Source organism: Trachemys scripta, chromosome 7 (assembly GCF_013100865.1).
Source record: "Trachemys scripta elegans isolate TJP31775 chromosome 7, CAS_Tse_1.0, whole genome shotgun sequence".
In the NCBI taxonomy this organism is placed as follows: domain Eukaryota; kingdom Metazoa; phylum Chordata; order Testudines; family Emydidae; genus Trachemys; species Trachemys scripta.
This window is the reverse complement of record NC_048304.1, coordinates 77,684,842-77,711,231: the sequence shown is the minus strand read 5'-3', so window position 1 is coordinate 77,711,231 and position 26,390 is coordinate 77,684,842. Positions and strand designations below refer to the sequence as shown.

The window sequence follows — 26,390 nt, the reverse complement described above, 5'->3', positions numbered from 1 at the left end:
CAATACTAGCTGGGAAGTATAGATAATGAACTTTCCTTTTTTTGGATAGGTTTTTAAAATAGATTTAAAAATTGGTAAAAAAAATATAATGCAGCATATGTTGTTGTTCTGTAATTTTTTTTTATATAAAACCCTCCTTTTTAGCATTCCCCTTTCAGTGGAATCACTTAGACACTTCCAGCTGGTGGCAGGGGATACAGCCATAATACAGCTTTCTCTGTCCCAGCTGTCTTTTTCATTACGTTAAATGCATTACGATGGCTGCACTGCTTTATAAAGGTTCAGGTACAGAAAGGTATAGAAAGAAAATATGCAAACATGCATTTTTGTAGTGCCTACTAGCTTCTACAAGATCTTTGGATTCTGAATGTGTTCCTGGCTCTGATCTAAGATATCCTTCCAGTCATTGGAACATTTGCTGAAAGGGCTGGTTAAGGTGCCTGAGGATATCACCTTTTACAAGGAATCATTGTTGTAAAGGATTTTTAGTGCATTATGGCTCATGCAGCCTCACAGCTAAAGAAAAACAGGGATTTAGAAATTATTGCTGATGAAGAAAATGAGAAAAAAAGAAAACACAGGAAAAGATCCCGGGATCGGAAGAGAAAGGTATATAGATTTGTACCAAATTCTTACAAGCATTCCTTTGTTTCAGTTTTCTTACATTGCAAATGAGCTATCAGAGATCATTCTTATATGTAACTTGGTAGCTGTCTGAATAATTGGTTAAGATTGTAAAATAACATTGCAAACCAGAACTGTGGGGTTTGCAAAGCAATTGAATTTTTAATCGGCTGTTAGTTGATTGCAGTGATGATGCAGAAGGTGTGCACTCATTTCACGTATAAATCAATCACATTACCATGATATGCAAGCATGGCTATAAGTGACTTTAAAATAGTGTATAACCGTAATGTGAAGGTTACATGTATAACACTGTCATGGGCTTAACTGATAGAATAAATAGTTTAGCCTATGTATACATACTTACTGTGAATGTGTGTGAGGGTAGATTTTTCTTTGTGTTGGGACTATGTCACATGCTTGGCTCTTAAAACATCCATTTTGAGAATAATGTCACAGAATTGAGATGTTTTGTTGTTTTTCCTTTTTCCTAAAGGCAAATTATATGGAAAATCAAACCACAATAATTTGTTGTTAGCAACTTGATTTTGTTAGTTTAAAATGTGATTGTGATCATAGAGCCTTGTTTTTCTCTGCTGTGTAATTATCCTGGATGCAGAAATCTATGGTACACCGAGACCTGAAAAATTCAGTACACTAGGGTGATCATTGTTCAATTAAGATTTGAATCTAATAGTGGTCTATTTTATTTTTATCAAGGTATAAAACAGAATAGTTGAGGCAAGTGGCATGATGATAGATGATGTCCTTATGAGTGCTGTGTGGATATGTCCTTAAAAATGACACTTTGTGTACTAGTCCATTTAGATAAGGCCCTGTAGTGATTTCTTAGTCATTGGTTGCAATTAGTAAAAATTGCCCAAAAGCCCATGGTCTGAACACAGAAGTGTGGTTATATAGAATTTGTGTGTGTCTTTGTGAAATTCCCTAAGGGATAGATAATCTTAGTGTGCTCTAAGCAGCCATGCATGTGCTTCCGGAAAGGCATGTAGATTTCCTTTAACATATGTGCAGCTTTTGGATGGATAACAGTCAACATTTTCCTGCCTTTTCCCCTTCTTTCTTCTGAAATGGCAGTGTTAAACTTAATGAGAAGCACTAAGAAACCCACTGTCTTCTGTTCTAGTGAACACGTTAGAAGGCTGTGTTTAGATGGCTGCAGTGAGTGTACTGCAGCATATTAACTATAGATATCTTTTCCATTTAAATATACATGTAAAGGTCTCCTCAGTATTTTTTCTGGTACAAATGAAAGCACAAAATTAGGATATTGCCTTTGGGGCAGATTTCACATCAAAATTGGTCTGAATATGTAATATTTTTTCCTGTCTGATTTTATGGTTATATGCAGATCCGTAGCATTGTAGCTATCATTTTTCAGCTGAAAATGAACACAACAATGCAAATTTAAGGATCTGGCCTACCACCATGTATTTTCATTTGAGGTGTGAGTTAAAATGTATAGTATCATATTTAACTCTGTTCATGATTGAGAGAGCCAATATTATCTATAATAGGCTTAAGTTTAACAATAGCACACACAACCATATATATGCTGTCTTTGTCTTTGTGCTCATTCATATTTACTTATTGGCAAAATGTGGAAGAGATGTGGCAACAATAGCCTCTTGATTCAGAGATCTGAGACAATTGCTTTGTGGACAAAAATGCTTTACTGTTTATACAACACAATGCTGTAGAAGGGAAATCTCTTAGCAACCAGAGTGGGACCTGGATAAATATCAATCTATTTATTGTAAATGCATGGATTTTCAGTGTCTTGTTTCTTCATAGAATAGAACAAATAGAACATAGAGGTTTCACACCAACAATGGTTTTTTTCCCTATTACGCTGGAGATTGGTGATCAATTTGGAATTCTTTCTTAGCAGTATTTTTAGGACTTGCAGATTCAAGACATACTAAGTTTATTGGGAGAATGAAGAAAAAGTAGTAAGCTTGTCACTGACTATAGAAAGTGGGAAAGAAAATTTGTGCATGTGCAGGTATATTAGTTTACTCACAAAGAGGATCCCATTCTGCCTATCATACATCAGGCATAAACTGTGACATTCTAGTTGTTTGTTGTTTTGTACTTCTTGGGGGGGCGCAGTGAAATATTTAGAATAACCATTATTTCCACTATGAGTTCTGAGTCACTTCTTTGTGTACCTCTGCACCACCCACAAGCAAGCAATACTCAGTTTTTTTTATAGTCACATGATGTTGCACAACACTAACCCTTGAACAATATATGCAAATGTCTAGGGTCTTCAAATTGCATTAAAACACCAGTGAGTGCTAATATCCCTAGATAATTTAGACAGTAAGGAGATTGAGGCATGAGATGGTTTGAAAGTCAGGCCTGTGAGAGCACAAAGTCTCTACAAACTGATGATGCCAACCCCCGTCATACTGATAGTCATTTGTGTGTAATGTTAGGATTGTAATCTGAGGAAGAAATTTCACGGCTTTCTCAATTATTTGGCACTTTACCATGTACTAAAATTTCTGTCACAATTTGCTCTAAAAACATACAGACAAATATCTTGTTAGGTGATATTCAGTCCATTAAGTTGTAGGATCAAATCTTCAAAACTGTGTGTGCGCATTAGCATGTGTCTATGTTAAGCATGCAAATGAAGACATAGTTGATTGCAGTGATGATGCATAAAGTGTGCAATCATTTCACATATAAATTAATCACATTACCACCATATGCAAGCATGGCTAAAGTGAGTTTAAAATTGTGTATAACAATAATGTGAAGGTTATATGTATAACACTATCATGGGTTTAACTGACAGAATGAAGACATTATAAGTGTGCATGCATGTGAATCCTCACTTATACTTGCACATCTAAATTTATAGTATGCACTTATGAATATTCAGCTGTTAATTGTTTCTTATTCATGGCATAGCAAAAGAAAGAAATGGTACCAGAAAATAAGAGAGATGCATCTGTTGACTGATATACAGATTTCGCTGTTTACTCTGTTCAAATGTATTTTAAAATAGGGACAAGATTCTGACTTTGGATGCATATGAAGTGTCCTTGTTTACTTAAGTGGGTGTAGCCCAAGTACATCAGGGCAAATTTTACTCTTAAATGATAAACTAACAAAAAAGATTGGAACACCTTTTAAGAATAACAGTTGATTTAATTATCTGACTGTTCTGCTTCTGACAAGGTTGCCCTAGGTCATGCACAATTTTGGCTGTGAAAACTAGCAATTGTTTCCCATATGCCAGCATCTAGGAAGGATTTTAATGCTCTCTTCAGTGTCAGCCCTCAATAAAGGCAGAAGTCCCTGGTTTAATTATAATATATTGTAGAAGAAAAATGTAAGTCTAGGTGCATACTGAATATTTTATGTTTTATACAATATTCAGCAAGGTGGAAGTGGTTTCCATTTGTGTATAATATTAGGGAGCTAGTTGGTTCCAGGGGAACTCAGAATAGTGCGTTTACACTGAAGGCCCTAGTGCTGCCATTTGTGATACCTTAAAAACTGATGTTATCCCATCCTGCATGTTGTGGATTCCTGTGTTACCCTGGCAATTTTACCATGAGTCTCATGATATCTGATGTTTACTTAAAGCCCAGCTCCTGGACATAAAGGAATCACAGCTCTCATAAAAATATATATATTTTTAATGGTCTATATGAGAAAGTTGCACTGGTATAACCCAAGGTTGAAATGAATTTAGTTAAACTACTGCAAACCTCTGTGTGGACACTCTTAATTTCAGTGGAAGTGGCTTTTTTTTTTTTTTTTTTTTTTTTGGTTTAGCTTTAATCAGTTGGGAACAGGTTTAAGTAAACCACTCTTAAACTGAAAAGAGTACCCTTACAGGGATTTGCACTGGTTTAATTATATCAGTTTAAAAATCGATTTATGTTAAACTGGTGCAACTTCCCCATGTAGACAAGGCCTAATGGTTGTGAAGAAAAGCTTGAAAAACATCCTAAAGAGACAAAAAATCACAAGGCTAATAAACATAATCAAATTTTTTGTAATCACTTGATTTTAAGATGATCTCATGATTTTCAGGATCTGACTTTTTATTTTTGTATGCTAAACAATCTGTTCCATCCTGTATTTAGCTGTGATATTCTGAGTAAAAAGAACAGGAGTACTTGTGGCACCTTAGAGACTAACAAATTTATTTGAGCATAAGCTTTCGTGGGCTACAGCCCACTTCATCGGATGCATAGAAGGGAACATATAGTAAGGAGATATATATACACACATACAGAGAACATGAAAAGGTGGGAGTTGCCCTACCAACTCTATTAATTACCTCTTAGAGTTGGTAGGGCAACTCCCACCTTTTCATGTTCTCTGTATGTGTGTATATATATCTCCTTACTATATGTTCCCTTCTATGCATCCGATGAAGTGGGCTGTAGCCCACGAAAGCTTATGCTCAAATACATTTGTTAGTCTCTAAGGTGCCACAAGTACTCCTGTTCTTTTTGCGGATACAGACTAACATGGCTGCTCCTCTGAATTCTGAGTAAGTTTCCCAGACCTGAGGAAGAGTTCTGTGTAAGCTTGAAAGCTTGTCTCTCTCACTAACAGAAGTTGGTCCAATAAAAGATATTACCTCACTCACTTTGTGTCTCATTATTTTTGAACATCTGAGATTGACAATACTGGCATCCTCACATGTCAGGGTAAATAAAATCAATGTTACGGCTCAAAATATGAAGCAGATCTGTGAACATAACCAATTGCCCTGTGGCAAAGAAAAAGTGAATCTAGAGTTTAGAGTCCAATCAAATTCCCATTGAAATCAATGTGTCATTCCATAGACTTCAGTGGTCTTTGGATCATGCCCTTAATTTTGACCTCCACCTGTACACAGGGAAACTGTGTCAGAGGCATATACTGTACAGAACATGAAATAGGCCCTTGGGAGGTAACTAAGAGGGCTACTGGGTTTCTAGGAACAGCTCTGTATTGGAGGTAACTCTGGGAGACTTTGTGCCACCTTTTTAGAGGATACAACAAACACTCCCCTCACTGATTGGTGTAGAGGGGGCTTGACTAGTGTTCATCCCCTTTTGGAGTGGCTAGCAGCACTGTTCTTGCCCAGCCCTTGTGTCCAGGTGAGTGTAAGTTACTCGGTTTTGCCCATCTCCTTCACGGGCCATAAGAGGGAGGCCTCCTGGTGCCTTCTCATTGGGCCCTGCTTAAGCAGTGAGGATTCCTGTTGATTTCGCCAAGACTATTCATGTGCTTAAAGTTATGCAACCACAAAGCTGAGCACAACTGGGCTGTCAAAGGAAAACTTATTTTCATTTGTTTTCTCTTAATGTGGATTTATAAGTAATGCTGAATTCTTATTGTGTGGCTTTTGTTTTGTTTTTTTTTCCAATTCAGCTTATAAGAACAATTGCTCCACTCACGACAGCCCTTGAAAGAATACACAGTTGCTAGCTGCATTAATTAAGGTTGTCCTAGTCAATTTTAACTTCTACATCCATCTGTTAAACAAAGAAAATGAGTTTGTCCGGCTTTTGCGAGTTTACATTCCTGGGCTCTACAAGTTTAAATCCTCTACTTCTTCCCCTTTCTCTCTTTTGCATCTCAACTCCTAGGCCCAATGCTTGTCTGAGTCACTGTGCACGTGTTGATTGTTATGTAAATAGTGGTCTCAGATTGCACACAGTGTGTTTGCACACATATATTATACATGTTGGCAATAGGGGGAAGTTTATGACCTGTGAAATAAGTGCTCTTCATGTTGTAGAAAGATTGTTAAAATGACACTCTGGGCCAGATCATCAGCTGATGTAAATCAGCCTGTCTTCATTTAAGTCATTGAGACTATACTGATTTGACTCAGATGAGAATTTGTCCCCTTGTCTTTTCGTTTTTTCCCCATGGAGAAATTTCCCCCCCATAAAACTTGGGTAACAAAATATTCTTTTAAGCAAAATTAAAACATGCTATAGTTGAACAAGCATTGAAAACTAATTGAAAATAAGTTTTGTATAACTTTTAAAGTGTTATGCCATGTGCCAAAATGTATGTAAAGTACTGGTATTTTCATAGTATGAAATGGCCTAAGTTTGAAGCTTTTGAGGATAATTGTGTCAAGGTAACGACTCACTGCTGTGGCGCCCCCTGCTGGCTTTCCAGGGAATTATCTTTTTTCAGCCTCCGGAGCGCCCTCTGCAGGCCGGTGTCTCACCTGCTGCTGGCCCCCATGTCCTTCCCAGACCCTGGTGCCCTTTGTCCAGGGGTTCTGCCTACTGCGGTACCCCCTCACTCTGGGTCTCCCCTCCCAGGGGAACCCCCAACCCCCTATCCCCACCTTCTCTCAGTGGCTACTGCCAGTCTCTATTTAGTCCCCGCTCACTGGGGCAGACTGCAGTCTGTAAACCACTCATCGGCAAGGGGGGGGGGTTAGACCAGCTGCTTCTGCTTATCTCTGGGCTGCCCCTCTGCAGCCCCAGTACCCATGGTGAGCCCTTAACTCAGCCTGCGGCCTGGGGCTTTGCTAGGCTGGAGCTCCCCAGCTCCCTCTGCCCTTCCCCAACCCTAGGTACTCTCCTCAGCTTCCCAGGCATCCAGGTCCTTCTCTCTCTGAAGCTAGAGAGAGCGTCTCTCCTTTTAGCCTCTGGCCCTCAGCCCTCTTATAGGGCCAGCTGTTGCCTGATTGCGGCGTGGCACCAGCTGTGGCTGCTTCCCCCAATCAGCCTGGCTTTTCCCCTGCCACAGCCCTCTCCCAGGGCTGCTTTAAGCCCTTCAGGGCAGGAGCGGGGTGACAACCCCGCTAAAAATATACTTAGTCCTGCCATGAGTGCAGGGCACTGGACTAGATGATCACTCAAGGTTCCTTCCAGTCCTATGATTCTATAAGCCAAATTCCTTTGGTGCAGTTTCCTTCATTCACTAAAGTTTATATTGCTACAACCCTTAGAAATTATTCAATAACAGAACTGATCAAACCTTTGTTAAAGAGTAGCAACTGTGAAATTTACAGATTTTAAAATGAGCTGGAGAGCCAGTTTTACTATTAAGTGGTGATGAATGTGACTTGTGAATGGAGAAAACAATAATAATGACTGTATTCTCTGGGTGGCATAGACTCCAAATTGTTACCTCACTTTCACGATGGGAATGACATGGATGTATTTTAAAATACTTTTGAAATGAACGGTTAATTGCACTGGGTGGGGTGTGAGGATCTGGTACGGTGTCCATGAACCATGCTGTGGTTGCCAAGTAAATAAGGGGTATAAAAGAAAATAGAGAACTAGTTGGGGTGGTTCCTAAGTGCTACAATGATATAAATATATAATAATACAATCAAGTGTGAATTATAAGGTCAGTAGCAAGATTGTGAAGTGCTCTGAGATCTACTGATGAAAAGTGCTTTTTAAAAGCTTGGGTTTTGTAGTTTTTTTTTTTTATTTTTATTAAACTTAAACCCACACTAGATACATAAGGCCTAATTCTTCCAAATGCAGACACCACATTGATTTAAATGGGAATTCTGATTAAAAAAAGAGCTGGATTCACCATTGCCCTGCACCTGGTATGATCATTTATACCAGTGCAAGGTGTGTGTAAAACACTGTCTTTCTGATTTAGGAGTATAATCCTGGTGTAAATCACTGCACTTTGTCCAGAGTTATGTTGTACTGGTTTAAAAGATCCAGATCAGGCTTAGAATGCCTCCAAGGTTGGTGACCCATTGGATGTTGCAGAAATTCCATAGACTAATGTTTAGTATATAGGCTTAGATGTTTCTGAGTTCTCTTGAGTTGTGAGCAAGACTTTGAGAACAACATGAAGAAATTCTCACTGACACACAATCATATTTGTGGGATTCCAAAATAGTTATCCACTAATTTTTTGGTGTTTGTATAGTTTTTTCTGCAATGTAATTGTTTTAGAGGTCTAAGCTTTGTGCTTGAAATGTCTAGGTTCCCTAGAACCACACACTGAAATCCTGCTTAAAGGTAAGTCAGCATTCCATCCATCCAAGAGAAAGAAATTGAATTAGACCCAGTTTACTGTGTGTTGGTCTTTTGGATGAGACCTTAAAAAAAGAGGGCCTGCTTTTCATAGGTGTTGAGCATCAATAACACCTATTGATGTGTTGTAGCCATGGGTGTTCAATAATCATGAAAATCAGGCCTAGAGTTCTTGCCTGAATATTAAGAATCACATGGCAAATTCTGTAAATCGTTCTAATGCATCAAGCTGCCAATCAGTGTTTTGGAAGGTGGCTAGTTGCTAATCTCCAGGTTGCTCACTACATTTATCCTGTATAGATAGCTTGAAATCACTTTGTGTTTTGAAATGAAATGTGCATAAATGAATGTAAAGAGTAATAATATATTATTTTGGTATTTTATTAATTCAAATGAAAAATAATATCGTCAGGTGAAAAACTCTTTTTGTTGGAAGCTCTTTTTGATACTTAAAGAGAAAATGTTTGCTGGCATGCATTTATAAAAATCCACAGTTTTGCCAAGTAAGATGAAGTTCACCAATTTTGCTTTAGAAACCAGGGTTTGTAACCTCTGTTTATAGCAGAAACTGTAAAATTACACACAAAATAAATTCACATAAAAAAATATCTGGTTCTGCATATTCAAAATATCTGCCAAACATAATTTAATAGTGTCACACATTTCTAGCATGCACTTGTTGCACTCAAGGGGACCCTTGAGTTCATAGAGATGTACATGAGCACCTAAATAATTAATATTCAGTGGCTTGAGTAACTCTTATTTTTGTCCTTGTCATTGTATGAAGATACAGTATATATTGTACCACCTGACACAGTATATTCTATCGTAGACTGAAAGGAATCTTTGGAAATCATTTTGAGAACTATTTCAATAGCATTTTAGTTTTGTCTGTTTTACATTATTTAATTTATTTTAGCTATGTGTTGTGCTGTTCTTCCAATACTTTTGTTCAAATATATTTAGGTCATTTGGCTGTAGAGAGATAAAATTGTATTAATTGTTATACCTTAATGGTTATGTATCAAATTTAAATCTTATTTTTAGTATTTCAAATTCTTTTTAATCCTTAATTGAAAATGACCTCATAAGTAAAGAGAGATGGTCGAGGTAGAAAGGATTTGTTTAAAATTGGTACCCAATGCTCATAGATAGTCCCTCAAAGCTAATTTCAACTGCAGTCAAAGCAAGATTCTCTGAGCCAGATTCTGATACCTTAACTCAATGTAGTGTATACCTACTCTGTAGCTATCCCATTGAAACTAATGGAACTACTCACAGAAGAAGGTACGGCTCACTCTGAGTAATGGTATCTGAATCTGGCCCTCTATTATACTTTGTTTAGTCATGAAAACAAAAATGTATCATTTACACTATAGGATCCCTGATTATTTTTAGTACTCTATGGTAAGCATATGAATTGTGATGCCACAGTGGACAAGATAGCTATTGTTTGTGTGAACTGAGTTCTCCATTTTCAAATAGATCTAAAATTAATTTTATATCCCCTGCTCCTGCAAATCTCTTGGTCATTTTGAACTGGCCCTTTGAGACAGCAAAAGGGCAGAGGGGAAATGGAAAGGGGAGTGATTATAAATAGGTGTGAAAAAGAGAGAGTATGAAGAGTCCAAAACATGGCTACCATACTGTGGATTTAAAAGCTACATTTAGAGCCTTTGTTTGTGATGCTTCAAAAATGCCACCAGGAACTTGCCAGCAGCCACTCCCAATACAGGCTGCCTATCACCTTGAGCTCATGGAAGACTCTCATTCAGTAGTATTAAGACTTATGTCTTCTCTAAGCCTGCCACTATGGAGACAGGGATGCTCTTATGCAAATCTTATGTTTCATCCAGTAGGGGCCAGTAGTGTGCATGAAGCCTAATATGATAGTCAGAAGACGCGTGTGTCATCCTTTGCATGAAATAAAAACATGAGGGACTCGCAGGTGCCATGTATTAGTCTATTGAAATCCATGAAAAGACACCAATTTACTCATACTGCATGTGATCTTGCTCTTAAACATACAATCCTCTATTTGAGGTTTGTAAATTCTGATAATCCCAGAGGTGATAATTTATGCTGCTTATTGGAAGGAAAACCTCAGGTCAGTAATTCATATTTTAGTCACATATACCACCTTTGTTTATTCTAACATCACTTAAGCATATGTATGTAAATAGAGGATAGGTATAATATATCTATCCTTCATATGCTGTAAGGAAATTCTGAGCACAGTGGAAAGGAAGCACCTTCAGGTTGTGCTTTTAATGAAATGTGTTCTTCCTCTTCTAAGCACTCTGTTTGGATACTGTAAATCCTTTGCTACTGGGAGGTCTTTAGGCCCTCCTCAATGCCCTTCCTATGTGCCCTCCACATTTAACTTAAATTTCATTAGGTATCTGAGCTGAGCTGGAGTGACAGAGTGGAAAGGGGTGTCAGAAATGAGGAGGCATTGTGAATGCTGAATTTTGACTGCAGCCAAAGGATTTCTAGCAGCCGAAGTAGAGGAATTTGCAGAATTATATTTTTAAAATATGCTTACAGTGATCATGCAAATCCCTGCACTCTGATAGGCTGATGGCAACTAGTAACCAATCTTAGTTCAGGGATTTGCATACTTTGCGGAATGATGCACGTTTGTGGGCAATTAAGTGCATGGTATCCCTACCGTTGGATTGACCAAAAGTTCCGTTTTGATATTGTCATCCATAACTTGAAAAAGTAAAGGGTTTATAGACCAGAACATCCATATGCTACAAATTCATGCTTTGCACTTATATAGTAAGATTTTTACTATAGATAAAGGGTCGGGTTTCATGGAGTTGGTTATGACTCCCTGATTGTCTGTCCTGCACAGTTTCAGCTGTGGCCCTGACTTAGGCTGCTCTAACTTTCTCCAGGTAGCAACTGTCTTCAACTCTCTGCTGCGAGTTGGCAGAGTTTATTGGTGTTCCAACCACACACCAGCACACCACCTGTGCCAGGACTGGGATGATAGTATTGTTGGAATTGGCTAGGCTGGCTTTATCTCAATGGACATTGCACTCCCTTTGCCTCCTTGGGAAAGCTGTTGACTAGCCAAATGCAGCTAGTGTCTGGCCCATTTGTGCTGCCAGTGCTGGATCATGAGAAAGAATCTGTCCCCAAAACTTCAGTACTTTCCATTTCATGGATCTCAGTGGGTGGTGGGATTTAGATATACAGAGTGGCTATTTATAGAATAGTCTGTTAATGTCTTTTACGCTGTGATTTTCTCTTTTATTTCTGTCACTGATTGGTTCCTAAAGATATCTTGAATCTGTCTGTTTGTTTTTTAAATCAAAATATGATTTCAAAGAGTATGTCATAAAATAGAACAGATCAAAAAGTTAGATGAGCTTTTTCAAACTTCATCCATTTTCCCCTTTGAAGTTATTTAAATGACAAATAACAAGAACAAAAATTTCTAAGACTGAATTTCATTTTGAGTTCACAAAATCATGAACATCAAAAAACAAGTTACTGCAATTTTTGATGTCAGCCTTACAGTTCAGGTTCAGTCTAGTTTCTCTGCATTGTCTGTATAACAAATGAACTTTCAAGAGTTTTACTCCTTACAGACAGCATTAAAACTACATTTTACTCTATGTTGCACCCTCTGTTATATTTAACAAACGGCTTACTTTTAATGGACTTTTTGGTGGTTGAAGTGGTGGTGGTTAGAGATTTGGTATATAGAAATTCACTTTATTCAGCATGTTGATTCACTCTGAGACACTTTTTAACCTCAGGACACTGGATAACCCTATGTCACTGACAGGGGCGGCACTAGCTTTCTTGCCACCCCAAGCATGGCAGTGAGACTGCCTTTGGTGGCTTGCCTGCGGGTGGTCTGCCGGTCCCGCAGCTTCGGCGTACCTGCTGCCAAATTGCCGCTGAATCCGCGGGACCGGCAGACCTCCTGCAGGCATTGTGCCGAAGGCGGCCTGACTGCCGCCCTCGCAGGGACCGGCAGGGCACCGCCCGTGGCTTGCTGCCCCAGGCATGCGCTTGGAGCTCTGGTGCCTGGAGCCGCCACTGGTCACTGACCACCTTCAGGTAACAAAAACACTCTCAGTTAACTTGGCAGTCATCCCTCTAACAATGTGTCCCTTTCATTGTACCCAGACTTATCTCATTTTAATGAAGATTTCTGATGCCCCCAGAGAACTTTCTGTAAAACAGAAGCTGTTCTATATGCAGCAGACCCAGTTGTAGTCTTGCTACCGACTGAGGTCAAATTATAATGGCCTAATATCAATGGAGTCCATGGATATCATTGAGTTGATTGTGGCCTATTGTGCATAATTGATTGTAATACTAAGACCCTTTGAATTATTTTATAGCTTAAGGTATGTTTTATACATAGACATGTTTACCCATCTGTTTTATACCCCACATTGTCTGCCTTTTATTTATTTATAGCCTTATCACCTCTCCTACTGGGCACTAATATGACTATTTCTGAAGCTTTAGTGACATCCCAGTCATCAGTCAGTAAGATAATGTTTAATGTTTCAGAACATTTGACATGTCCGGCTTCCTGTGCTCTTGATGCCCAGATATAATTAATCTGAGGATTTATGTGGTAATGCAAGTAATCATATATTCATTCCTGGTGTAGAAGGTGACATTTTTCTTCCTAGGTTGTAGGAAAGTTGACGGGGAAAGTATCTAAAACTACATTTCTGCCTAGACCGTGCAGCACAGAGAAGTGCCTAAACACTGGAGTGAACCCCATCTATGAGGGGAGGAATACAGGCACCAGCCAGCTTGTGGCTCTCCAAACTAAGGCTATGTCTACAATACAGCCCTTACAGTATAACACTACAGCTGTGCCACTGTAAGGTCTCCCGTGTAGCCACTCTTTGCTGGCGGGAGAGAGCTCTCCTGCCGGCATAATTAAATTCCCCCCAATGAGTGGCATTAGCTATGTCAGCAGGAGAGCCTCTGTCCACACTACCACTTTCATCGGTGAAACTTATATCGATCAGGGGGTGTTTTTTAACACCCCTGAGCAATGAAAGTTTTACTGACAAAAATGGTCAGGTAGACAAAGCCTAAGATAAGTGTGTGCATGCACATGTGTAAGTAAATACAGTATTTTGCTGTACTACTGAGTAAACATCCCTCAGAATAGCCTTTTTGGCCAGGCTGCGTGGGTAAAGTGTTCTGGAGAACCAGTGTGGGCCATCAAAGGTTGCCCTCTCCTGGACAGGACTCTGAAAAGTTTAAATATCCCTTAGGCCTTGGCTACACTTACCCGGTAGTTCGACGGCTGGAAATCGAACTTCTGGGTTCGACTTATCGCGTCTAGTCTGGACGTGATAAGTCGAACCCGGAAGTGCTCGCCGTCGACTGCGGTACTCCAGCTCGCCGAGAGGAGTACCGCGGAGTCGACGGGGGAGCCTGCCTGCCGAGTGTGGACCAAGGTAAGTTCGAACTAATTCGAACTAAGGTACTTCGAACTTCAGCTACGTTATTCACGTAGCTGAAGTTGCGTACCTTAGTTCGAATTAGGGGGGTAGTGTAGACCAAGCCTTATTTGGATATTGGCATATGCCTTCAAAATACCAATTAAAGAGAAGTGGGGGGGAAAGACTTCCCTTTATATATTTTACCACCTAAGCAAAGCAAACACCTTCAAGGAGAATCCATGAATGCATTGAAAACCTGAAGTCCTAGTTTTTCCCATCACTTGATTTAATTTGAAACCACCAGCACTTTGAAGCTGTTACACATCAAAATTCTGATAGCTAAAGACTGCTGTTTTTCTACTAGTCTGAAAAGATTAAAAGGATGTTGAGAGGAAAACATCTCTTATGACAGTGGGAACACAATCAAAGAATCTAAGTAGGACACCCTGAAGAGCAACCAGTGCTTTCTATAATTATTAGGAAAGAGTATGTTTTGTTCAAAATTCTTAAATATTGTGTTCTTCCTTTTTCTGTCCATATTCTTCTTAGTTCCAAAATGCCTGGTTACAAGAAAAAAGGACATCATAAATGTCTAGCACATTGTGTGCAGTACTGGTATAATAATATGAAAATAGGGAGGACACAATATCTAGCAACAAACTGGGAGTCAGGAGTTCTGTTCTGGACTCTCCACTGGCTTGTTCTTTGGCAAGTTACCTAACCTCTGTTTCTTATCTGTAAAATAGGGATAATACTTGCATATTTTAGGATCCTCTTAAAAAGACAGGAGCAAAGTATTACTTTCTTGTTATATTTGTAAAATATATATTAGGCAGTAAATAGGTTTATGTTCCATTCTTAGTTTTACTATGTATTACTAGAAAAGAAATAATGTACATAATTTATACTTTCTTTCTGTTGTGTAACTATCCAATGCTTCTCTAGTACATTTAGATGTGAACTGTTGACCACATCTACAGAGCTCAGTAACATTTTGCTGGCATGTTGCCATAGTGCAGGTGGAAATACAGTGGTGTGGTGGTGGTTTTATTTTACGTTTATTTTATTAAACTAAAAGAGCTTGCATGCTATCAACTGTAATTATAGCATTGTGTATTAAGAGTACATACAGTATGCTTTTGTTGAGACTCATTATCTGAGTTTGGTGTAACTAGCCAATGGATAAAGGCTGTTTTGAAGATAGGTGGTCATATTATTTAAACTTCGGAGGAAATCAAATAGGAATATCAGAATTGTAAAAGAGTTTTTAAATTGAATGCTTTACAATTATTTCTATTTATCTAACTTACAAAATATCTGCTATAATTAGTAATATGATCAGATGCCTGGCATCTGAATTGCATGCATTTGACAGCTAAATGCACAACAGTTCATAATAATTTTGTACATATCAAATTGTTGACCTATATGTCTGTTATACTTCTTGAAGCTAAACTCTTGGAATTCTGGTCGAATCTCCCATTTCTTAGGTCCACTTAGAAGAACCACTGAACAGATACAATAAATTCAGCTTGAAAGGCCACATGCACAATCTGCCTTGGGTCAAAAACCCAGAGATGCTGTAACCAAACAAGCTTTGCATTAGAGCTATTCAAATATTACAGTCAACATCAAATAGCCACGTGCTTCCAAAAGAGCTGCTCACCTCTCCCCTTTCATCTTAGAACAAGAAAGCTAAAAGCATAATCAAAGCTGGCAATGTTTTTAAAAAAGCTAATTTTGAAAGAAGATAAGGATGACTGAAGTAAAGTCATCTATTCTATGCATCCAAAGAAGTGTGCTGTAGCCCATGAGAGCTTATGCTCAAATAAATTTGTTAGTCTCTAAGGTGCCACAAGTACTCCTGTTCTTTTTGTGAATACAGACTAACAAGTCTGCTACTCTGAAACCTGAAGTAAAGAAAACATTGGAAAGCGGCTAGAAATTGAAATGTGAGCATTGACCAAAGGACAGTTTTCAACATGTATTCATACTAACTGGTCCAAGTATGTTGTTTGTTTACTTGGAACTAGCTGCTGTGAAACTAACTCCAGCTCATGATGGAGTTCTAATACTTTGGGCAGACTCTGCTAGTAGTAATAAGGAGGCAAGAGGAGGGGAAATTGAAACAAAATTGAATATAAAATTCTATATTTGCTAAAGGCCAGATCCAAAATCCCACTGAAGTCAGTGAGAGACCTTTGGAACAATGGGCTTTCGATCAATTCCTAAGAGTCTGGGGTGAAATCCTGTTTCTAGTTGAGGTCAATGGCAAAACTCTCAGTTGGTCAGTATTTCACCCTAGCACTGTGCATATAGCTTTTTTGAAAGACGAAGAGGATACAATGCTATATTGTGGCTAAAGAGGATGGTTTTCTTCTCTTAAAATGTTAGCAGTATTGTTGAGGCAAATTACTATAGAGCTGTTGCTGGGCTTATGATTCTCTGATTGGATTGTTGCTGTGGGATTGCAGTTGTCCTCATTAACTTATCTTCCCTAGGCAGAAGTCCTGGCCCGTAAGGCGAAGGGGCTTAGGCATTATACTGGAGGGGAAAATAAAGTCCTCAAGCTTTATATAGCAAAGCAAGATGGTTAATTGACTGAAGGACATCCAAGAGATTAAGTCCTGATTATGTCCTTAAAAAGATGAGACCTTGTATCCATTACCTGATTGCACAAGTTCATATGATCAACATATAACCTATTGCTTTGCTAATGACCGCATACAAGGAGCAAACTATACATCTTCAGATCTCATCACTTAAAAGGTATTTCCGATCTAAGGTTAAACAAAACAATTCAAACATTATTAAAACAATAAAATAAAAATTGCCCTTTGAAGCTGTGTTGTGCTGAGGAATATATATTATTAGTAACTTTAACATTAAAAACATAAAATTCATTTTGTAATCTACATTACTGTATATGTACATTCATATTACATGTACACAGATTGAATACTGTCCAATTACTAAGCAAATACAATATCTCCGTCCTAGTTTTAAAAGAGAAATTTATGAACTCGTATTGTCTTTGTGACCATCCTTCTTCATTTCCTAGAAATAGTCTGCTATCAAAGACAAGGAAAGGTGAGATTACAAAACAGAAGTAAATTAATAAGAAATGTTCATATTCAAACTAAAGGATGTCTAAAGATATAAATACACACTGAAGAAATGTACAAATGGATATAAATAAAGAACAGTGACTCTTAGCCTGCTTGCAAAAGCCAGCTTTTAATGAGAGAGAAACCCTGTTTAAGAGAGTATTTTTAGCTAAGCTTTCAGTCTTTTGACAGGAATATTGAAATATACTCTGTTTTTGACTGGAAATAATTGTCTATGAATTTCCTTTGGGCAAAACTCCTTTTTAAAAATTTCTTACAGAAGCTGCCATTGATTTTGTTTAGAGTGATATCTGTCATTTTGTGTGTTTTGTATTCAGTTTATAGTGATACCATTTTTCCTTTGGATAATTTGATCTTTCAAAAGAAAATATTACATATTAAAGCTCATTAAATTGAGGACTAACTTGATGCTTTATCTTGTATTGTGGGTAGTTAGGTATCATGTCTCCATGCATGTAGTCCAGCTATACTGTATATATTTGGGCAATTGCAGGTTTGAGCTCTAGAGCTGTGGAAGATTAGGCTTAATGGATAACCTACCTTTGAATACCTTCTGCTAGTGAGATGTTAATGGCTACTCAGGAGAAGAACTCCTGGCAGTAGAGGATAGGGACAGAAATAATACACTGGGATCATATCACCCTCAGAATGACAGAATGGGCTTTACTCACTAATTTTTGCAACTTGCGGAACCGAAAATGTTTAGCTTCTATCTAAATCATAGCAGGCGGATAGGCTGCTTTTTTTCTTTTCAGAATAAGAAAACTACAACTTCTCTTCTTCACAGTTGGATAGATTCTGGCAATCACTCACATTGAATAGCAGCTTTCTCCTCTCAAGTCAGTGGGACGACTTCTTGTGGATGAAAGTGCTATTCAGTGTAAAGAGATCAGCATACCGCCCTTTAATTGTAACATACTGCTGATATTTTAGGGGACTTTTTTGTTTGTTTGTTTTTTAAATGGGTAAGTTAATTCAGTTAAAAAAGAAGCTGTGTTTGATTTTAAAACGATTTAAAGAATCATTCCAAATGTATTATAAAAAGGATTGGATAATGGGCCAAATCTGGCTTCCTTACCTGAGTAATCCCATTGAATATAATGAGGCTACTTGTGTGAGTAAAGTGAACTGTATTTGGCTCACTCTGCAGAATAAGAAGAATGCATCTATGCATTCACAAAGAAGAAATTAAATAAATCTTCATAAATAAAGCAAATTCCTTTGTGTTAGTCAAAGGAAATGATGTTCCTTGCTTGCATTTTAAAATGGCCTTACTACAAAATTGCATTAGTTGCTGCAGTTTACAGTGTTTGGAAGGGGGGAGTAGACGGACTGTCACATGGTGAAGATAGAGAGCAGATTCAATGTTTCTAATTTCCATAAAGGGAAATATTTCCACTTTTTTTTTAAAGTGAGGTTAATAAATGATAATACCTTGTGTGATAAGAAACCAAAAATTAACAATGTTTAATACAATTTATTGTTTTGAGAATTACTGCTGTTTTAAAATTTGCTTTCAATGACAAAGATAGAAAAATGCACGCTGTTCTTTTTTCTATTATTCGCTAAATTGCTAAGCAACCTGCCTAATATCTTTCTCTCTGTTGTCATGGCACTTGATATTACAAAACTGTTAAATACTCTGACCTGATCCTGCAAAACACTTAAGCTTGTGCTTAACTTTAAGCCTGTTCGTACTTCCATTGAACTCAGTAGAAGTACTCATATGCTTAAGGTTGAACATATGCCTCAGTGATTTTCTGAATTGGGGCAATAATGTGCATCACCTTGCAGGACTGATCCCATATGTTGTAGCTAAGAAAAATGCCCCATTTTTAGTTGAGAAGGTCACCAAAAGCACCAGAACTGACCACCATCAACTCCTGGAGCTGTTCAGTGTGAAATGTGTATCTAAAGGTTGCTAATGTCACCTGCCTTTTATATGAGTTAAACCAAAACAACAGATCTGATCACCCTTACTTTTGGGGGTGTCCAAAACTCAATCAGGGTGAAAGTGTCAGGGCTTGAGCCTATCTCTAACATTTGGAGAGCCTCAGCCTAAGGCACTGTTTTTTTCTGTGTCTGTTTTATTTGTCAACATTATCAATACACTAAATCATTTGTTGTTGCCAAAACATAACTGAAATTACAAGAGATGTAGGAGGTGAAAACAGTGATAAATCCATGATTTAAGGGTAGCATGCCTTTCCTCTCTAAATATGAACTCATAGTTGCATTTGCACTAACGAGTTACACATGCTTATTAAGGGGAAAATTAATTCATTTGGTGACTTACATTATAGATGCATTGTTCTGCTATACAGACTCACTTAAAACTTGGAATACAGTGTTTCAAGCTAGTGGCATTTTTTTTTGCTACAAAATTTGACTAAAGAAATCATCTGATCTCATTATTTTCTTAATATGCCTGTCGTCTTCCCAAGGTGCACTTTTGGCAGCCCTTTTGAAGCCATCAAAGACCTCGCAGCCAAATTTAGCCTTGTGTAAATCAGTGCTTGACTTTAGGCTGAACTTGTCCTGAGAAGTTCCCAGGCATATATTTTAATCTCTCAGTCTGAAGCAACAACTTTAGAGTTTTTATTGTCTATTTGGATCAGTTGTTTGTGAACCTAAATATTTCCAAGTGCAACACTAAGTCCTGTAAACAAAAACAGGAAATACACAAGGAAGAAAGATCAGAGTAAAGTCAAAAACACTATTGGTAATCTTCAAATTATAGTTAGGTACTAAAGTACGTACAGTACCCAGATTCTGCCAGAACAACAGATGCAAAACCTGCTACAATGATCAATTACCCCCCAAAATACACATTTCAAGATCCTTGGATCCTACACATGTATACCTACACATGGCTACATGGAAACTAGGACAGATTACAAAGGATGGATATAGGCAAACAACACAGGAATGCAGGGGCAAGATTAGAAAGGCAAAGGCACAAAATGAGCTCAAACTGGCTACGGGAATAAAGGGAAACAAGAAGAATTTTTATCAGTACATTAGAAGCAAGAGGAAGACCAAGGACAGGGTAGGCCCACTGCTCAGTGAGGAGGGAGATACAGTAACAGGAAACTTGGAAATGGCAGAGATGCTTAATGACTTCTTTGTTTCGGTCTTCACTGAGAAGTCTGAAGGAATGACTAACATAGTGAATGCTAATGGGAAGGGGGTAGGTTTAGAAGATAAAATAAAAAAGAACAAGTTAAAAATCACTTAGAAAAGTTAGATGCCTGCAAGTCACCAAGGCCTGATGAAATGCATCCTAGAATACTCAAGGAGCTAATAGAGAAGGTATCTGAGCCTCTAGCTATTATCTTTGGAAAATCATGGGAGACAGCAGAGATTCCAGAAGACTGAAAAAGGGCAAATATAGTGCCCATCTATAAAAAAGGAAATAAAAATGACCCAGGAAACTACAGAGCAGTTAGTTTAACTTCTGTGCCAGGGAAGATAATGGAGCAAGTAATTAAGGAAATCATCTGCAAACACTTGGAAGGTGGTAAGGTGATAGGGAATAGCCAGCATGGATTTGTAAAGAACAAATCATGTCAGACCAATCTGATAGCTTTCTTTGATAGGATAATGAGTCTTGTGGATAAGGGAGAAGCAGTGGATGTGGTATAGCTAGACTTTAGTAAGGCATTTGATACGGTCTTGCATGATATTCTTATCGATAAACTGAAAATCAGCTCATGTGCCGCCTTCGGCACCCGTGCCATAGGTTGCCTACCCTTGGTCTAGACAGTATTTAGTCCTGCCATGAGAGCAGGGGACTGGATTCGATGACCTCTCGAGGTCCCTTCCAGTCCTAGAATCTATGAATCTATGAAACATGTGGTGTACCTCATCCAGTGCACTAAATGCCCCAATAGCAACTATGTGGGTGAAATCAGACAGTCAGTACGCTTTCGAATGAATTCACACAGGAAAATGATAAAAGACAAAAACACCCTATCATCTGTGAGTGAACCCTTTTCACAAAGCAATCATTCTATATCTGATCCCTCAGTCCTCATCTACAAAGGATACCCGCACAACACTTTCACAAGACAAGACTGGGAGCTTAAATTCATTTTTCTGCTAGACACTAAAAATCACGGACTGAACAGAGACACTGGATTTATGGCTTATTACAAAAATCTGTAAATCACTAAGGGCACAGCTATACTAGTGCAGCTGCACCACTGTAAACTCTTTAACGTAGCTGCTCTAAGCCGACGGGAGAGAGTTCTTCCCTCAGCTTAACTACTCCTGCCCCCACGAGCGACGGTAGCTATGTTGAAGAGAGAAGCTCTTCCACGACATAGTGCTCTCTGTGTAATTTATATCGGTTGGGGGAGATGATTTATTCAACCCCGGGTGACATAATTTATGCCGACATAAGCTGTAGTGTAGACATAACATAAGCCCCTTTTTTTGTCCTATGACTGCAGCAGTGTCAACGGGCCTTGAATGGTTCCTTACAATATGTGCTAATTACTTATGCTAAGCAGTCTGTTACACTTTGCATTTCGTTATGACCCTGGGGGTACCTTTCCCTGACCTGAAGAAGAGCTCTGTGTGGCCCCAAAGCTTGTCTCTCTCACCAGCAGAAGTTGGTCCAATTTAAAAAAAAAAAATTTACCTCACCCACCTTGTCTCCCTAATATCATGGGACCAGCACGGCTACAATTACACCTCATACATGCAGTAACGTCACACTCAGATCTCAGATTCCATGACATATCTAGCCACAATGCTGGGAGTTAAGCAAACATAGTCCGTCTTGACTCATAATTTACTCTGGAGACTCAAGAGTTAATATGTAATTACTGTCGTTTTCAGTTGAGTGTTTTCTTTGTTACATTGTAACAATGTGTATTGTCTTGTAAAATGAGACATGTAAACACAGTAGTGTACAGTACTAAAATATAGGTGCAACATATCCATGTGTCCATTGTCTCTAATAGTTGTTTTACACAGTACATTCTTCATTCATTAATATATTTTGCACATGTTTTTGTGCAGTAATAACACTAATTGAAAATGGAATGTCTGTCTGTCTGCCTCTCATCTTTTCAAGAGCTGAATTACCAGCTAAAAGACTCCCTCTGTTTTTTTGAGAGATGTATTACATGCTCAAATATTCCAGGAATTTTCAAACACTCCTCATTCAGCTCACCCATTAAAATAGATCAATGGGAGTTCCATGTGCAGAGGGCTGTTAGGATCAGGCCCACAGCTAGTATAATTATTTAAACAACAAGAAATTCTGTGGGCAGGTAAATTTGCAAATGCATTCCCTATTCTTTTTCAGTTAACTCAGGCTCCATGTTCATAAAAAATTCACCATATAATGTTTTCTGTAAAACAAGAAATACACTATGCATATTATATACTGTATGAACAATTAGTATTTTATATTAAACTTAAAATTAAATGGTGTTTAAAACCCATTATGACATTCAAATATTTTTTTCTAATGGTAGATATGTCCATTTTGAAGCCTTTTAAAATTGCATGCAAGCCTAAAATAATTAAGATTTAAAATCACAGTTATTATCTATTTTAATTTCCACTGCTGGAAAGTACCCCCCCCCCCCCAAACATTCATCCTGTGTAGGGTATAATCTGTGCACAAATAACATGGTGGAATTAATGAACAATTAACTATGATCATATGTTTTAAACAAGGCTGATTGGAATCCACACAGGCATCTGGATTTCAGAGAGAATCTGTTTGATTCAGTCTAGTACTGCTGAGGTAGTTCTGTTCAGCCCAATTTCTTATTCAGCCTGTATCTCTAACACCATTTCCTCTGAGGTAAGTCTATATCTCTTAGTTTTCATGGCAACCAGAAAAATAATTCTTCTATTCTTCAGCATTGTGTGTCTGTGTCTGTGTCTATGAGTGTAGTAGTGAGCAGATAGAATTGCCCCTGGTCATTTTCTCTTTCTCCGTTCAGCTAATGTGTTCATCTTGAAGACTATGCTTCATGTTGTTCCATATGATGAGTAAATCATGGATAATATAATAAAGCAGGGAGAAAAGGGGAAATATTTGTAACCCATAGATGCCTTGTAGAAATGTAGCTGCTGCTACACTGTACTATATGCAGTATGGAATGAAAGTACTGTGCTATGTAATTTACTGTCTTCATTAAACCAGACAAGCACTAGGTGAACCATAGAAATTCCATCTGTATTCACAGTGGGTTCCAGGATACAGGATTTTCCCTTCATTTTGTTTAGTCCTTATATATAAAATGTGTGGGTGTATAAAGGTAAAATCAGATTTTGATGTTTATTTTTAAAATTCCTTTTAAAATACTCTGATCAAGGTTATGTTTGTTCTTTTAAAAAAATTCTTGTATCATCTTAAAAAGGAAGTAGGCCCTGAGCTATCTTAATGTCATTGGGGACACTAGAGGAGTAGTATCAGAAACTGCAGTGCAGCACCAGGCAATGGCTGGATTTACAGTTTGATAATTTTATATCATATACAACCATTAGCTTCACTCTCTTTGCTTGGAGCTCTGATTGTACTGAAAAGTGAGACTAAAGAAGAAATCTAAAATATACTCACCATCAGTATAGTGGCAGAAACCTCTCTTATTATTTTTTCATGTTACTTAATATCCGTAAGGGCAACACGTTTGAAGCTAGGAAATGGGATTTCTCGGTAGTATAAACCAAAAAAAAAAATAAAAAATCCTTTTTATAAAGAGATTGGGATTTTTTTTAAATATATGGATAGTTTTGGAAATATATGTGTTTGAGATACATGTGAACTGTAATTCGCAGAAAAGCTCTTAAGTCAGAGAGCATTCTGTTTGAATTTTTTATAAAGGAAAGATAAAAAATTTAAGCTCTTTGAGCTGGAACAGCTCAATCAGATGACACACCTGAATTGGAGGACAGGAGCTATTTGGGTGGACCGTGTGTCCAAGTGATACTTTTAAAATTCCTAGCATGTTTATCAAGTACTCTTTTCCAATAGAGTTCATATTAACTTTGTATACTATTTGATTGTAAAACACTAAATAATATATTTAAGCACTAGCCACTAATCTGCCAAAAACTCCATGAGATTACTCATGTGCATAAAGTTAAGCACATGCTCAAATGTTTTGTTTCCAGGATCGGAACCTAATTCCTGTATGGTGGCTGTAGTTTTTTTTCTTTGTTAGTTTGATTGATTGTTTCTTTTTAAGGCAAAGTTAAATAATTACATTATTATTACATTTAGAAGAAGAATGCAACACTAGGTCAGTAATGCAATCTACTTAATAAGTGATGGCATGGATTACCGAAGAGCCTGATACAGTGTGCCAAGATATAAGTGTTTCGATTAGTAGACAAAGCTATGGTTCATATCTCCTTAGGCAGTCAGAGAATAGCTGTAAAAATACTATAAACTACACTATGTTGACTGCTCCAAGCAACAGAGCATGAGGATAGATACAGGATGAAAAACAGTCTAGTGGTTATGAAGATCTGATTTTGGTTCCAGCTCTGCTATAGACTTCCTATGTGATCTTGAGTAAGTTACTTAACTTGTGTGTGCTTCAGTTTCCCATCTGTTAAATAGAAATATTAATACTTTCCAACTTCAGAGCTGAGTCTTAGTTCATGTTGTTTGTGAGCACTCTGATTCCCTGGTGATGGGCACCATACAAATGCTTATCATAGTACATACAAATAAGATATTTTCAAATATGCCTATTGTCTTTGCTCTGTTTAATGCTCTCCCCCATTCTCCATTTATTAAGTTTCTGTGGCAATAAGTAGCAGGTGTTAGTAAATTTAAAAAAAAGTTAATGAAAAATATTGCTTGAAGTGTTAGCTGAAAATTGTTTCTTTAATTGGGCATATTAAATACCAGAAGAAGTAAATATACATTTCACCCATTGCAACATAGTTGTCCTCACCTACTGTCGAAAAAGTGTGTGTGTGTGTGTGTGTGTGTGTGTAAATACTGTGGCCCCAATCCTGCCAGCAGCTGTATGCAAGTGAAGCTCCACTGAATTCAGTGGAGGTTCTGCCAATGCTGTGCTGCTTGCAGGATTGGGGTGTAAGTTGGTCAGGTAGTTACCTTTATTGGTAGGAGGTATCCTTTTTCCTACAGTGGATAGTCATTTTGACTTCTGACTGTTGCTTGATGACTCCTCTACTTAAATTTGTATGTAATAAAAAGGTGGAACTGATTCCCAGTGCTCTCTGGCTCACCTTGCTTAAAAGTACCGGCACATTGTTTTTAGCTTTGAGGATCATTGCTGTTCACTTACAGTACTTCTGCACCATTGAGTACCCAAGAGCAAGACCATTAAAGCCCATGTATCTACACTGCCATAGACTGAACAAAACTTCTTTTTTGTATAGTTTTGAAAGCAATCCGAGGAATGACAGTGAAATAGGCACAGGACACTGAATTTGCAAAATTTGCCTAAATTGCTGTTGAATTTTTTTGAAAAATAAGAGTGATCTTTTTAAATGAACTATTTTAATAGCAATGATATATATGACATTATAAATTACCTTTCTTTTAAAGAGAGACTGGAAAAGGCTGGTTGATAAGGAATGACAAGTTTAGAGTACATATCACATGAGTCAGCACTAGTAAAGTCAAAGCCTCTGCAAGAGTAAATATGAGGTATTTTGGAAAAAGGACAAAGTCAGGTTTAGAAATATGATGACTGAATAGGTGGAAAATTCTGACTACCCTAGATATGAGAGTTCAGGAGAAAGCTACACGTCATTTAGGCACAACTGTTTACTTATCAAGCTGTTACATCATATAAGTAGAACAAAATAGTGCTCGAGTCAGCATAGAAACTTAGAACCTGATTCAGCAGCCTGAAAATGCCAAGTGAACACCACGCTAGATCACCTTCACCAATAATTTCTCCTTTCCTTTTCCCCCACTTCTATCCTGACCATAGGTTTTGGGTCCACTTACTGTACAATATTTGGCCATATCTGGAACGTGACGTCTAGGAATGATGTACCATTACACAGAAGGGCTTACAGTAGCAGACTGACAGTTAAACTGAAGCCATGCTGTCTTAGAAGTCCTTCAGTCTGTGTAATTGTTTTAAAATATATTAAAATATGTTTAGAAGGGTTGACTGAGATCTTCTTGACCTTGGCTGAGGAATAGAACCTCCCTTGAAATATCACAG

At 37.9% G+C, this 26,390-nt stretch overlaps 1 protein-coding gene across 37 annotated transcripts in view; it reads left to right on the top strand.

The window, feature by feature from the left end:
- ANK3 (ankyrin 3) overlaps positions 1-26,390 on the top strand; it is a 439,766-nt gene that overhangs the window by 154,451 nt on the left and 258,925 nt on the right. For 8 of the 37 annotated variants that reach the window (XM_034777662.1, XM_034777639.1, XM_034777625.1 and 5 more), the window contains exon 1: positions 182-609. The exons of 1 other annotated variant lie outside the window; for it this stretch is intronic. In XM_034777662.1, the coding sequence (XP_034633553.1) occupies positions 496-609 (114 nt within the window). In that variant the 5' untranslated portion in view covers positions 182-495. Of the gene's footprint in view, positions 1-155; positions 610-26,390 lie in introns of those variants that run through there. 28 more of the 37 variants (XM_034777638.1, XM_034777633.1, XM_034777627.1 and 25 more) reach the window with 12 other exon arrangements.